Here is a 15112-nt window from a genome sequence, read left to right on the forward strand (position 1 = left end):
AACAAGATATAGTTGTATATGTTTCAAAACACATTGGCATCATGTCTGAACAGACATCACTCTGTGTAGTGCATTTTCCATTTATCTACTTGTGTTTATTGTTTAAATTTGCATTCTAGGGTCCCCCAGGCCCTCCAGGCCCCCCTGGCTCTTCTGGACATCCTGGCTCCCCTGTAAGTATAACGCCTACTGGTGTTTCATCTTTATGAATATATAAATCAAATTAATATAGATATGGATATGATCCATTTCAGCATGCACACTCACAACTAAGTGAAGTTGCAACCAAGAAACATCATTTTTAATGTTACATTTTCATATTTAATGTACTTCTGAACAACTATTATCAATTAAAATTTTGGTAAAGTTGAAATACATGTTTCATTTATAAACAATATGCCTTTGAGTTAAGAACCATTCATTTTCAATTTCAACGAAATCTTTATTTAATCCTGAAAATATGTTTTAAACCTTCATAAACTATAATGGAATTTTTGACTAAACTCACTAATCATGACTTCTGACTATTCTCAAAGTATGAGTGGTTTCATATGAAGCTCTTGTTAGTTTATTTACATACATTGCATCATGTGACAATGATGTCATAACTATCATTTAATAATGCAGATAGTACATAATATTAAAATCTATTTTCAATATTATTCTACTGTAGGGTTCTCCTGGATACCAAGGTCCCCCTGGTGAACCTGGTCAAGCTGGTCCTGCTGTAAGTAACATTTAGACTGCTGAACATGTTGACAAACTCACTTCCCATATGAAATCTATCAATTGCTGAGTCATTCATGGCTATATCTAGAGTGCAGATTGCACACATGCTTGGAGTTCTACATAATAACTTAGCATTGTGTGGTGTTTGCAGTGAACCCAAAGATCTTAGAGATTCTTAACTGGTTAGCCATCAAAGTTATCCACTTTCCAGAGTTAACAAAGATCATCAATCTAAGCACCTAAGGTTTCTGTAGACTCCCCTTGTGTCTATTCTGTCTGTGCTTATAGGCATGCATACATCTGCATATAGTGAAGAAAACGATCAGAGTCCTCCGGAATCATATGCCACACAAACGTACAGAAATTAAAATAAATGTTATTTTAATACAATATTTCAAAATATTGAGAAATGTATTTATATTTTTGTATAGTCAACGTCTTAAAATATACAATTGCATCTATAAATAGAAACTTTCATTATAAGATATAGATACATGGTATTTAAAGCTTTTATTAAAAATAAGGTTTAATCAACAGCAAAAAGTAGATGTAATGAACATATAATATTAACTCAGTGTAATTTTCATGGTGAGAAGGACAGAAGGATGTTTCCTTCCAGATGCCCTTAATATGCAGTGACAAAATGTAACAGAAAAATTTTGAGTTCATCTATTTCTATTTTCTCGTTTCAGGGCCCTCCAGGACCTCCTGGTGCTATTGGTCCTTCTGGCCCTGCTGGAAAGGATGTAAGTATTCATAGGTCAAATAGGAAGATAGTAAAATTCTACTTGAATGATAAACCATGTATCCTTCATGTCACTATAGAAAAGTTTAAGAAAAACTTGAAAGTCTTCATTCAAAAAAAATTTGTAGTTAGGTGGTGCTGGCACACACCTTTAATCTCAGTAATCCGGAGGCAGAGGCAGTAGCAGGCTGGTCTCTATGGGTTCAAGGCCAGTCTGGTCTATGGTGAGTTCCAGGTCAGTCAGGGCTATTACACAGAGAAACCCTGTCTCAAAAATAACATAAATTGTACCCTAACAAACATTTTCTATTATTAATGGTGGTTGGTAGGATTCTCATAGACTTTTATACTGAATTTCATAGCTTCCTAATTCCCCTTTTTAAGGGTAATGGCCAGCACTGACCAGCATTATTATTGCTTCTAGGGTAGTTTCATGGAGAGCCATGCTCTCTTGCTGAGATCTTCATCAGAAATCTTGCAACACTTCTAGCTCTAAATCACGAGATGAGATAGTTGTTTTCACTTTTCAGGATGCTAGCATTTTATCAACATGTTCATCTCTGCGTTGCGTTTGCAAAGCTGTATGTACATTTGACAAATTCAAAAGTAACAGAACTCTCTGATGCGCTTCATCTTCATCCCAGAAGGAACAAGATTTTTTTCTTTACATTCTTGTAACAAATAATCAATATATTAAGATCATTACTTTGTGAGCATAAATTTATAAATATTAAATATTCTCCTTTTTTCTTTAATTAATTTCCAGTGCTAAATTCTTTTCATTGACTTGGGGAAAAATCTGAATATTTCAGGGAAGAGACATCTGTACTAGGACATCATAGGTTTACGAAAAGGTGGAAGGAGCCTCCTTTAGTCCTTCCATTGGGAAACCTGATGTCACTGAGTAGATGGCTCTCACCTATCATCTTAGCACTAGGTGGCCATTGGAGGTTCAGGAGCACAGCATCAGCCAGGGCTACCTACAGAGACTGCGTCTCAAATCAGTACCTAATCGGAAGTAGTCTGATCTCATAGCTGCATGTGTGATGCAACCAGACCACTCCTTAGCTGCATCCTCACACATGAGCCCTTATGCATCCTTTATTTCTCTGCCTAGGGAGAGTCAGGGAGACCTGGTCGACCTGGAGAGCGTGGACTACCTGGTCCTCCGGTAAGTCTCCTCCATTTGATAACCTCCTCAGCCACAAGCATTTTAACTGCAAAAGCGCATGACCACATTGAAAGCAACATAAAGACAAAATGCATTTCATTGCTGGATTTTGATTCTATCTGAATGTTAATTCATGTCTTTCCCATGCATTACTTTTAGGGTGTGAAGGGCCCAAGTGGCATGCCTGGATTTCCTGGGATGAAAGGACACAGAGTAAGTGACCCTATGCTTATGCCTAACTCTAACCCTTTATTTATGAACTTAGTAGGTATGATTTACTGATGGCAAAGCATCTTTATGTTTAACTAAATATTAGGTGAAATCTGCCATGTCCAACACGTATCAATCTAATAAGAACAAAAACCATCAAACTAGGTTCTACTCTTCTACCCTGAAGGCAGCTTTCTAAACAGACTGAATGGAACTTCTTTCTTCTATAAAAACTATGCCAATGTTTAAAATACTTTACGTTATTTAGATTAACATTATAGATAGCTAAATATAATCAACTCCAGTAACGAAATTTAGTGGAAGACTTCCATTTGGAATTGCGTGCAAATCTTCAATTATTTTTTCTGTTTTTAAATTTTCCAGGGTTTTGACGGACGAAATGGAGAGAAGGGAGAAACGGGCGCTCCTGGACTGAAGGTGAATTGCAGCCCACGGTGTTTTGAGCGAACTCATTTGGAGTCTGGAGCTCTATGGGACATAACTCTGTCAACTGTTCTTTACCTACATTGATTGCTCAGGGTAGCCCCCTTAAGCTTCAATGACAGCTGATATAACAAAGCCTCTGGCATAGAGATGTTTGCACTTCCCAGCATGACTAATGAATATATAGAGTTGTCATGTACTTAAAATGCAGAATTTTACATTTCTGGTGATTAAAATTAAAGGCTTACACCAATTTAATATTACCAAAGTCTATATTTTCCTTAGTCTCTTCTGCGATACAGGATTTGCAATATCAAACGGTTTGCTCTACAACATCATAACATTTCGTATGTCTCTAGGGTGAAAACGGTCTTCCCGGAGACAATGGAGCTCCTGGCCCCATGGTAATTATGTTTCCTCTCCTATGATTTTCAGAACTAACACTAACCATCCAGCCCCACTGCCTTCCTCCTTCCCGTCTGTTCTCACACATGTCAGGTTCACAGTAAAATCATGCTCTCAATTTTGCCTGCAGGGACCCAGAGGGGCTCCTGGTGAACGAGGACGGCCAGGCCTCCCTGGAGCTGCCGTGAGTATTGCCACAGTGTACCCGGATGAAGGCAGAGGTTATCTCTTCTAGAAAATCTGTCTTCAAGATCAGATCAGTCAAGATTTGGATATAATGATATGGAAAAGAAAGTCTTGTATTTAGTCTCCCTGCTGATTTTTTTCCATTGGTGTGGGGGGGTGTCAGTTTTATACATGCATTAGAACCTCATATTTGCATTCAATTCTAAAAACCCAGAATCCAGGCTTCCTCCATGTCTCCTGCATGGTGTCTCAACAGTCTAACACTGACTCGAAAAATATGCGCTAGTAAGGGGACTTTAATATGTCTGAGGAAAACTCAGTTCAACTGAGCTTGTTTTGTAGTCAGACGTTACCGGTAATTAACCTTTCATAAATAAGAAAATATTTGAGACAAACTTCTCTTTTCAGGGTGCTCGAGGCAATGATGGTGCCCGGGGCAGTGACGGCCAACCAGTGAGTAATGTTGCATCTAAACCCACTTTGTTCCAAAGTACTTAGAGCTTGTGGATTATACATTACATTGTCATATTGTCATTACTATATAGCAAACCCACATTGTCACTTGATGACTCTTTTAAACCCTAAAAATGGAAATAATTTGTAGGTCCATCCAGTACTTGATAGTATCCAACAGGATATCATTTAAATCTATACGGATCCCAAAACTCTGCCTCCCTTCTAGCCACGACCATTATTCCTCATCATTAGCTGACATGTGTTTAACATGTACTTGTGTTTCATAACCAATATTGGTTATGCCAGTTAAGAGACATGCAGAATAGATTGTGATGTTAACTCTATGTAAATAGGAGCACAAATGCTCAGGAGTAAGATCCTGCATAGTCACAGGATGTATGGAAAAGTGGAGAGAAATACAGATATTCTCATCCCAGATTTAACCCTCTTCTTGCCTTACACAATGTTCCTCTCTAGAATACTCATGTGAATGGCAAATGCTCTTTCGTTTATGTGGTGTCTTTTGTACTTTTGATTATTCATGTATCATTTCCTATGAGGCTTCATTTGATGATTATTCTAGGTGTTCAGTCTAGCTCATTTTTATTGTTTGCATATTTTTCTCTGTTTTAGGGTCCCCCTGGTCCTCCTGGAACTGCAGGATTCCCTGGGTCCCCTGGTGCTAAGGTAAGCCTGTAGCTCTGACACATTGGATTGCTTCTCAAAGTTGCCTTGTAAAAGAATCAAATGTACATTTTCATCTACAGAGAACTTTAATGCCTTAATCTTGATTCTAATACATTTATATAAATCTTGATTCATATATATGGATACTTATACACATATATAATCACTAACATTCTATCATACTGATATTTATTCTGATGACTTCTGCCTTTTCCCAGGTCCTTTCTGGGAAACAATTAGAAAACACACAGACTCATATTTACCTTTGTCCTTGTCTTTATGATATCCTTTGTTTTATTACAATATTTAACCATAGTACTATAGCTTTAGAGAAATAAGTTTAAGTAGAACTGAAGGGTAAACTAAGTTATTAGAAATGGAAAGGAAAGCTGACATGTTGGAATTTGACTCTTTAGGGTGAAGTTGGACCTGCAGGGTCCCCTGGTTCAAATGGCTCCCCAGGACAAAGAGGTGAACCTGGACCTCAGGGACACGCTGGTGCTCAAGGGCCTCCTGTAAGTAGCAGACAAGACCGGAGAGGAGCCAAGCTGCTAGGCTTAATCCCTCAAAGCTTGCTTTGCTGTCAATCAAAACGTATTCCTTGAAAAATTGTAATTTCATGCTCTACTATAATTAGATTCGTAACAAAAATGGGAGTTTGGGCATTGTAGAATTCATGAATTTCACATGAACATAGTAGAGTAGAGACTATATTTCGTATGTAAACTATAGGTTACTTTTGTGATGCCTGGCAGGTTGCCTACACTAAGCACCAGCCAGGAAATAAATAATCTCTGACTTAATTCCTAATTATTTTTCCTACTTTTATATGTTGGGCTACTATTAGGGAAATAACATAGTCTCTACAGTACATAATACCTGTCAGTAAATATATTCTCTAAACAAAGAACTATACATGCGAGGGTTTTTTTGTTTTTTGTTTTTTGTTTTTGTTTGTTTGTTTGTTTTGTTTGTTTGTTTGTGGGGTTTTTTGGTATTTCTGCTAAGATGCTCTCTCCCCTTGTGCTCATAGGGCCCTCCTGGGAATAATGGCAGTCCTGGCGGTAAGGGTGAAATGGTGAGTTGCGTCTCCCTCTCCTCATCCCACACCGATTTATGTATTAAAGTCTGATGGGAGAAAAGAAGGTCCGTGCATGGCTGATGTCGGTGTTTTTTTGCTGTCCTTAGGGTCCCGCTGGCATTCCTGGAGCCCCTGGATTAATGGGAGCTAGGGGTCCCCCTGGACCAGCTGGGACTAACGGCGCACCTGGACAGCGAGGTCCTTCAGTAAGTTCCTTTCTCCTTCAGTGCCTGGAAGTTCAAGCTTACCTGTCACAGCAAAATATTGCTATTCCTTTTGCTCCCTTTCAGTTAGGTTTCTATGGCTCTCCTTTGAGCTGTGTAACATCTGGCTGGTTATAATTTTTTTTAGTCAAATCCTCATTGTTTTTACATAGAGATTTTATTTCTTTTTAGGGTGAACCCGGCAAGAATGGTGCAAAAGGAGAGCCAGGTGCTCGTGGTGAACGGGTCAGTACCAAACCAACATGGTTGGCTCCTTAGAAAACCACAGCGCACGGAGAAAATAATGGGTAAAATTTTCTCTAGTAAATTTCATACCAATTCTTTATAATTTTTAGGGGGAAGCTGGTTCCCCAGGAATCCCAGGGCCTAAGGGTGAAGATGGCAAAGATGGATCACCTGGAGAACCCGGTGCAAATGGACTGCCGGGAGCTGCTGGAGAAAGGGTAGGTTTCCATAGTAACCTGCAAGCTTCAAGGTACAGCAATCTTTTACTATTTTTCCCGCTGTTTGGTGAGACAGGGTTTTATTTATAGACCACGTTAGCTTGGACCTTACTCTGTAGCCCAGGCTTGGCTCAAACTCATGGCCATCCTCCTGCTTCAGCTTCCCCTAAAACTTGGATCAGAGACATGAACCATCACACCAGTTTGAAAGCTAAGGAAAGCCTGTAGCGGTGAACTGCTTCTACACAGTGTCTCACTACAGGTGGACCTCAAGTTTAGACATTCTGCTAATTTAGACTCCACCACCTAAGTGGGGGATTAAAGCTGTGCACCACCAAGCTCTTCTGGGCATTGTGTCTTTGAGTGTCCTCTCTAAACTTAAAACCCTGAAGGATTTCAGTTTGCTTATTTCTGTCTTGTGTGTGCATTTGGCTGATGGGCTGCTCTGTGATTTATTCTTTTCCACCATTTCAGAGTTTTGGTTTTGTCTTATTTAGTATTATTTTTTTTCAGTTCTGAGAAGTGATCTCATGACCTGTACTTGGTGGGCAATGCTCTACTATTAAATCCCTAAACTCCTGTTTAAAGAACTTTGTAGTATAGGAATGTTTATACTCATAAATTATGAACAAGTTTTAATCTTATAGGCTGAACTATTTAACTGTCATTGTTTCCAGGGAGCTCCTGGCTTCAGAGGACCTGCAGGGCCAAATGGCATCCCAGGAGAAAAGGTAGAGACCTCAGTTCCTGAATGTCATTACTACAAATAGGTTTCTTCTCTACATTATCCCATTAATGGAAAGATAAATATCTGGGGGAAACATATCAGAACAACAGAACACAAAACATCTCCTCATGACCCTAGTCCCTGCTTCATTACTCCCTGTGCTCTGTGATGAGCGAAGTCACTTCCTCTGTCAGACAGGGAGAATCCCTGCCCCCAGGGTCACCACAAGAACCAGAGAAAGCCACCTGAATGGCTCCACAGTAACTTCTCACCATTAATGGTGCTTCGCTTTAGACACACATAAAGGTATAACCAAGTCCAATTAATAATGTTTGTTATAAACAAAGGATATTCATCACAACTGCCTCATTTTTTCCCCCAACATGACATTCAGAGCTAAACTATATGATCTTAAAGGGCAGAACTCAGCAACACGAACTCCCCGCGAGAAGCCAAATGACTCCACTCATCAGAGATTCAGAGTGTCAGTGCCTAAGTCAATCAAAACTCTCTAAGGTTTGTTATCTCACAACTTAGGGTCCTGCTGGGGAACGTGGTGGCCCAGGTCCTGCGGGGCCCCGAGGAGTAGCTGGAGAACCCGGCCGAGATGGAGCCCCAGGAGGCCCAGGAATGAGGGTAAGCAGACATACCTGCTTTAATCACACTGTAATGTAGTAAGAAGAAAGACAATGCAGATAAGGGCAGACCAAAAACAGCTTCAACCAGACAATACCTTTCTGAAGACTTAAAGTAACAACCAAATCCCCTTTAAAAAAAAATACTGGTTAAAACAGATGAAAGAAGAAAGAAAATTAACTATTTAACTAAGATGAGTTTTTTAAACAGAAAGTAGGGAATACACTTACAAGGCTACATATAAACACGGAAATCTCAAAATTGTTCAAGTTGAGTATGTTGTACTTTTTCATGTGACTTTTTAAGTCAGCTGACAAAATATAATTTTTCATTTAGGGTGTTCCCGGAAGCCCAGGAGGACCAGGCAATGATGGGAAACCAGGACCTCCCGTATGTATAATTATAACATCCCTTTGAATTAGTCCAGTAAAAATTGGAGTGCATTTATTGGCTAGATTTGAATAAGTTTAGGTATATTATACTTTGATTATGTGTTCCTCCAACTCTAACTAAGGTAGTGATGTTTCTTCCTAGGGAAGTCAAGGTGAAAGTGGCCGTCCTGGTCCTCCTGGTCCATCTGGACCCCGGGGTCAGCCTGGTGTCATGGGTTTTCCTGGTCCTAAAGGAAATGATGTAAGTTCTAATGCTACTTTCTCCAATAAATATTTGACAGATCCCCTTTGGCTTTCTATAAGAAAATGTCAAGATACCCAAGACTTAACCTTCTCTAAAAACATGGACGAATATGTGAAATTGAGCAGTGTGTTACAGAGAAATATGTAATTGGCTATGGTTGTGTGTATGTGTGTGGCTTAACAGGTATAGGAGGATCGAAAATGGGATTTGGACTTTGATTAGTGATTTTTTTATTTATGTAAACATTTACCCTTTTCTTTAGGGTGCTCCTGGCAAGAATGGAGAACGAGGTGGCCCTGGAGGACCTGGCCTTCCCGTATGTAGATTTTGTCTTTTCCTACCTAAGCAATTTAGTCATTTCCAGACTCCGAACTTTCTTGATAATATGTATTAATTTCTTCACCTGTCACTGTTGTAGGGTCCTGCTGGAAAGAACGGTGAAACTGGACCTCAGGGACCCCCAGGTCCTACTGTAAGTATTAGTGTAACTGAAGAGAGAGAGAGAGAGAGAGAGAGAGAGAGAGAGAGAGAGAGAGAGAGAGAGAGAGCGCAGGGGCTCTATTTCCTAATAGAGCAGGGGCAAGCCTTCAGAAATTACGCAATCGCTGCACTGTATTAGAATATTTCCCCAGTTACTTGACTTCCTTATTTCATTATTGAATCGAATGCTGGCATTGACTACATGTTGTACTTAATTTGCCTTGAGTATCTTCTATAGCCCAAAGCTTTCCCTACTCTTCATATTCTTGCCTTTGACAGTAAGCAATAGGCCTGCTGGGCCATGAGCTGTAGACAAACTAGGAAAGGACAATTTTACAATGGATTCTATCATTGTGTTCCTCAACATAGGGCCCATCTGGTGACAAGGGCGATTCCGGACCCCCTGGTCCACAAGGATTACAGGTAAAAGCTTATTCTTTGAATGTTATTGTCTGTTAAAATTTCATATTTCCCTTTTAAATCTATTTTTGTAGAATAAATAAACTTCGAAATTTTTGTTCCCCTGCTACATGTTCATCTGAAACTTAATTTGTAGACTTTTTTCCATTCTGAAATAAAATATTAATAGTATTTTCTTCTATGGCTATTCTAGAATGTACACATAAAGTTATTAAAAATGAACTGAACCTCTGAAATTCCATATGCACACTTATATCTCTCACAAAAAAACTCTATGTAGTTAAATTCATCTGCCCTTATTCATCAGCACAACTGTATATACAGAAACAAAAATACAGATATAAGTCCAGGTTTGTAAGGTATAACCATCCTCTATCTGTCATTAGTTTAAATAGGGCAAACATTCTATACCTTAAAAACATGGAAATTATGACATGAACTACCTTGAAAACTAGGTTTACATGGGAAGAGCTTTCTCAAAGCCATTTTTGAAGTGATCATACGATGTTATTCTGTTTATTTGCAGGGAATACCTGGTACCAGTGGCCCTCCAGGAGAAAACGGAAAGCCTGGTGAACCAGTAAGTCACATCTTATTTTTGGTAAAGTTGACAATACATGAAAAACTCAAAAGCATTTGTCTATCATTAACTTTGTCAGCCCAAAGAGTTGAGTTTTGTTGACTTAGATCAGAGAATACTTGCTAGAATGTATGAAACTCTCCATTGATTTCTAGCAGAATGTACACCAAGTACCTGTCAGTTTCTTTCCTTTGAAGAGGTGTGTAGGATAAACAGGTCAAGGTCATCCTTGGCTACAGAATGAGTTTGAGTTACACGAGACCCTGTCTTAGAAACCACAACGAAACAAAGATGAGTTGCTTATAATGTCAGTCAGTTTAATTTTTTCTATAAAACAACAGAATTAAAGTGCTTATCAAGGTTTAAATAATTGTAGAACATACAGGAACAGCAGATGTCGATGTTGCTTAAACTTGTGCAATGCGTATTGGCAAACGCTTACCAAACATAATGCTGACCTCCTAGGGTCCAAAGGGTGAAGTCGGCGCACCTGGAGTTCCTGGAGGCAAGGTAATTCTACTTTAACTTTTAAACTATGTTATAGAGCAACTGATTAGGGGAACACGTTATTTTCTCCTTTTTAGTAAGGTGAAGGTAAATCCACGTGCGCAAACTGCAAACCTTGAACTTGCCCCCTCTGATATATTCTCTTTCTCTAACATTAACACGCGCCACAGAGCCAGCCACTCAAGAGGAAATGCTGTTAATGCATGGGTTCCCTGCAGAGAATTGTCCTGCTGGAAGAAATGTAAACTTTACCTCTATGAATCATCACAGTAATTACTTCCAAGACACTTTCCCCTTAATCAGGACAAATACACATTCCATTGTTTTAAACTTTTTTAAAGATTCCCGTTCCCAAACAGCTAATCAAAATTTTATACTCAAAAATTTCAAAACCATTAAGAAGTGTGAGTTCAAAACCTAGTAGACGTAATCAAAGTCACGTAATCCACAGTGTTTCTCTTTTCTGCCTCTAATGGGTTACTAATGTGGATGTTATCTTTTCTCTGAAAGGATACTAATGTGGATGTTATCTTTTTGCTGATAGGGTGACTCTGGTGCCCCTGGAGAGCGTGGACCACCCGGAGTTGCAGGAAGCCCTGGTCTTAAAGGAGGAACTGGACCCCCTGGCCCTGAGGGAGGAAAGGTAGCTGCCATTCCTGGTGTCCTGGACTTAAGAAGATGCACTTCAATTGCTTTCTTGTCATCTGGCATTCATCTCTTTATTGCAGGGCCCTGCTGGTCCCCCTGGTCTCGCTGGTGCTACTGGTCCCCCTGGTCTACAAGGGATGCCTGGAGAGAGAGGGGGTCCTGGGAGTCCTGGTCCAAAGGGTGAAAAGGTACTGATTGTTTTATCTTGATTCTACAATAAACTAGATTTTATAGATTAAAAAATAAGCCACTTTACTAGAAACTATTTTCAAAATTACTGTTATCATTTTTATTTTAAGTGGAATTTGACATAGGGTCCTATAGCAACTATTAATCAAATACCAACTCTAATGTCAGCAACTCCTGAGGGTTTCTCTTCTTGGCCAATGTTCACTGGGTGATGACGCGGACTTTTGTTTGGCAGGGTGAACCAGGGGGTGCAGGTGCTGATGGGGCTCCAGGAAAGGATGGGCCAAGGGTGAGTATTCACATCGGTGAGAAATGACCCTTGATAGAATGCAATGTGTGGTAGACCCTACTTAAGCTTTCAGTGTTCCCCAAACCACTCTAATGAAGTGAGACCATGTTAGCATGTCCTGAACATTGAAAAGACACTAATCACCTGACTGTTTAAATTCTTAGTTTATATCTATCACTCCATGATAGTTCGTCAGTGCCCTAAGGATGAAGAGAATCCTTAATAATATAAAATACAAAAGTCAGGAATGACTCTCATAGCAAGTCAATAAAAAGCAAAGAAACTAAGATTGCTAAGAAATATAGTTTTAAAAGATATTTTGATAAGATCTCATATCTCCTCTAATAGAGGTTAAAAAAAGCATCAATCAATGAACACTGTGAACTAAATTACTTTCTCTGATCACATTCACAGAATAGTGAGTTTACTGGACTCTCTCACGTTGCTACAAAGCAATGAAAGTATCATTTGAGCCATGAGAGAACAAAAACAGATCCACTTTAGTAGATTAGTTTCTCTAGACACTGATTAATACAAGAAATGATGTTGATTTCTTTCCAACTAAAACCCATCTCTCTGCAGGGCCCTACTGGTCCTATTGGCCCCCCTGGCCCCGCTGGTCAGCCTGGAGATAAGGTAACAGCACTATTGCAAATAAAGTCAGCCTTTGTTTCAGTAAAGACAGAAGAGTGACAGCAACATTTGATCTTTTCTTAGGGTGAAGGTGGTGCCCCTGGACTTCCGGGTATAGCTGGACCTCGAGGTGGCCCTGTAAGTGGCAAAGACATTTTCAACCTACTCTTAACCCCACACAGGTCATTGTCTTGTTTTAGTAGCTTTGCCCCTGGTTCTCTTTCCCTCCTGCTTGACTCTATCCTTAAGATATATGAGATTCAAGAAAATATTTAAAAAATTTAAAATCCACGTGAGATTATTTTAAGGTACCTTATTTCCTAAATCACTCTGGAGAAAGCACAGAATTTGAAAAATACTATCCATTTCTAAACGAGCATCTCTGAAACTTTGCCAGAGCATCTTCCAAATCAAAAATCCATTGCCTTTAAAAAGTCCTGAAACTCAAAGCTCAGCACCTTTTTGTTTAATCACTGTCTTATCACTCTGCCCTATTTTAAAGACTTTACATTTAGGAGTTATAGAATTAAATATATTATTATTGGAGCACTTTGAAGGCATGACCATTGCAAGTTATACCACAGTCGAGAGACAGAAGAAATCAACAGTTCTAGTGTTCCTTCCTAATTTTGATAAGAAGTGAAAAAAAAAAAAAGACTTTCAGGTTAAACTGTGTTTGCTGCATTAGCCGTTTTCCTACTCCAGCAAGATGTGATATACAGAGGGCACTGCATGATCGCTGTGGGGAAGGCCTTCACCGTGACTAACAATGTACTTTCCTTCAGGGCGAGAGAGGTGAACATGGACCTCCAGGACCTGCTGGCTTCCCGGGTGCTCCTGTAAGTATGGGTGTCTAAGCATGAACGTCCCAATGCCCATTTTATCATCTTGCTGAAAACTGACAGATACAAGTTCCTTGGTCCCAGTCTTTCTTCAGTCACTTTATTCCTTTAAATTACTTTATCAGTTTTTAAGTTAATGTTTAACTAATTCTATTGTTTAAGCTTTAGGCAACTTAAACCCCCTTCCTCTTTTATGCTTGGGCAAGGAGGCAATGCGGCATCATGATGCTCATTTTCAAATCCATAGCCTTTGCCCCATCATGTTTCCTCCTCCTCCTCCTCCTCCTCCTCCTCCTCCTCCTCCTCCTCCTCCTCCTCCTCCTCTTCCTCCTTCTTCCCCTCCTCCTCCTCCTTCTTTCTTTCTTCTTCTCCTCTTTCTCCATATCCTTCTTCCTCTTCCTTTCTCACGATACTTTGATTTAGTTTTGGTGTGTCTTCAGAGAGCCTCCTATTTCTATTTGATGGTAACATCTTCCCAACTTTTAGGAAAAAAGTTCTATGCTCTAAAGAAAAGGAATGCTAGCCCAAGGGCTCTGTGGAGGAAGTTAGCTCACAGGCTGTCACTGTTGCTGTGTGCAGGGACAGAATGGTGAACCTGGTGCTAAAGGAGAAAGAGGCGCCCCTGGAGAGAAAGGTGAAGGAGGCCCTCCTGGAGCTGCAGGACCCCCTGGAGGTTCTGGACCCGCTGTGAGTCTTACTGCTAAACAACCCCATAAAACATTTTGGTTTATTGATAGTTTAACATTTCATATAAGATTTTTTTTTGTTATGAAAGGAGACTATGATCATCTTTATAAGGATATACTCTATCTAAATTTTGGTTTCAGTCGTTTAGATATTATCAGATGTGAGCTACTTTCATCTCTTTAGGGCAGCATTGCTGGTCTCCTAATGCTTAATGCTTTGGTCATATTTTTACTTTGGTGCTCAACTTAGTATGTCCTTCCTCCCTTTTGCGTTTAGGGTCCTCCTGGTCCTCAGGGTGTCAAGGGTGAACGCGGCAGTCCTGGTGGTCCTGTAAGTACTGATCCTCTTAACTATCACTCTATGAGTTGTTACTGAAAAAAAAAAAAATGTCTTGAGTCCCAATCTGTGTAAAGACCCCCTAATGACACTACAGCCACAGAGAGAATGTGAAAGTCATTCAATCAGTCACGGGCAGTTGTGTGCAAATCAGAAGCGGAGGTGGGAAATCATAAATAACTTTAAGATGGAATTCAGGTCCTGGTCTACTCCTTTTCTTGACATTGTGTGTGCAAACATTTGTGTTCTAGTTTGTCACTAATGAGTGCATTTCGGCTTCACAGGGTGCTGCTGGCTTTCCTGGTGGGCGTGGTCTTCCTGGTCCCCCTGGCAACAATGTAAGCACTTTCTAGTCTTCTTCAAATGTTTCTTACAAAAAAGACTTCATATATCTAGGATGAGAAAGTGATATCTTGGTGTGTATCTGCAAAATCCTATATAAAATTGAAAATAAGTAAAAGGCAAGGACAAAAAAACAAAACAAAATAAAAACTCTCAATGTATATTTTAACTTTCATTTATTTGCAGGGTAACCCAGGCCCCCCAGGGCCTAGTGGAGCTCCTGGCAAAGATGGCCCTCCAGGTCCTGCTGGGAACAGTGGTTCTCCTGGCAGCCCTGGAATAGCGGGACCAAAAGGTGATGCTGGCCAACCTGGAGAGAAGGGACCACCTGGTGCTCAGGGACCTCCAGTGAGTGGCTCTGTTGTTCTCTTGATTGACT

General features: G+C 39.9%; 1 protein-coding gene across 1 annotated transcript in view; it reads left to right on the forward strand.

Annotated features, from left to right (window-relative positions):
• The window catches only part of Col3a1 (collagen type III alpha 1 chain), a 36161-nt gene that overhangs the window by 13015 nt on the left and 8034 nt on the right, over window positions 1-15112 (forward strand). Inside the window, exons 6-39 of the mRNA XM_048456003.3 lie at window positions 120-173; window positions 674-727; window positions 1422-1475; window positions 2592-2645; window positions 2805-2858; window positions 3240-3293; window positions 3659-3703; window positions 3835-3888; window positions 4299-4343; window positions 4980-5033; window positions 5450-5548; window positions 6067-6111; window positions 6222-6320; window positions 6510-6563; window positions 6674-6781; window positions 7459-7512; window positions 8046-8144; window positions 8481-8534; window positions 8679-8777; window positions 9043-9096; window positions 9199-9252; window positions 9630-9683; window positions 10207-10260; window positions 10726-10770; window positions 11312-11410; window positions 11496-11603; window positions 11840-11893; window positions 12476-12529; window positions 12611-12664; window positions 13312-13365; window positions 13948-14055; window positions 14332-14385; window positions 14676-14729; window positions 14920-15081. Of these exons, the coding sequence (XP_048311960.3) occupies window positions 120-173; window positions 674-727; window positions 1422-1475; window positions 2592-2645; window positions 2805-2858; window positions 3240-3293; window positions 3659-3703; window positions 3835-3888; window positions 4299-4343; window positions 4980-5033; window positions 5450-5548; window positions 6067-6111; window positions 6222-6320; window positions 6510-6563; window positions 6674-6781; window positions 7459-7512; window positions 8046-8144; window positions 8481-8534; window positions 8679-8777; window positions 9043-9096; window positions 9199-9252; window positions 9630-9683; window positions 10207-10260; window positions 10726-10770; window positions 11312-11410; window positions 11496-11603; window positions 11840-11893; window positions 12476-12529; window positions 12611-12664; window positions 13312-13365; window positions 13948-14055; window positions 14332-14385; window positions 14676-14729; window positions 14920-15081 (2295 nt within the window). The remainder of the gene's footprint in view (window positions 1-119; window positions 174-673; window positions 728-1421; window positions 1476-2591; window positions 2646-2804; window positions 2859-3239; window positions 3294-3658; window positions 3704-3834; window positions 3889-4298; window positions 4344-4979; window positions 5034-5449; window positions 5549-6066; window positions 6112-6221; window positions 6321-6509; window positions 6564-6673; window positions 6782-7458; window positions 7513-8045; window positions 8145-8480; window positions 8535-8678; window positions 8778-9042; window positions 9097-9198; window positions 9253-9629; window positions 9684-10206; window positions 10261-10725; window positions 10771-11311; window positions 11411-11495; window positions 11604-11839; window positions 11894-12475; window positions 12530-12610; window positions 12665-13311; window positions 13366-13947; window positions 14056-14331; window positions 14386-14675; window positions 14730-14919; window positions 15082-15112) is intronic.

Source organism: Myodes glareolus, chromosome 27 (assembly GCF_982192425.1).
Source record: "Myodes glareolus chromosome 27, mMyoGla1.1, whole genome shotgun sequence".
Taxonomy (NCBI): domain Eukaryota; kingdom Metazoa; phylum Chordata; class Mammalia; order Rodentia; family Cricetidae; genus Myodes; species Myodes glareolus.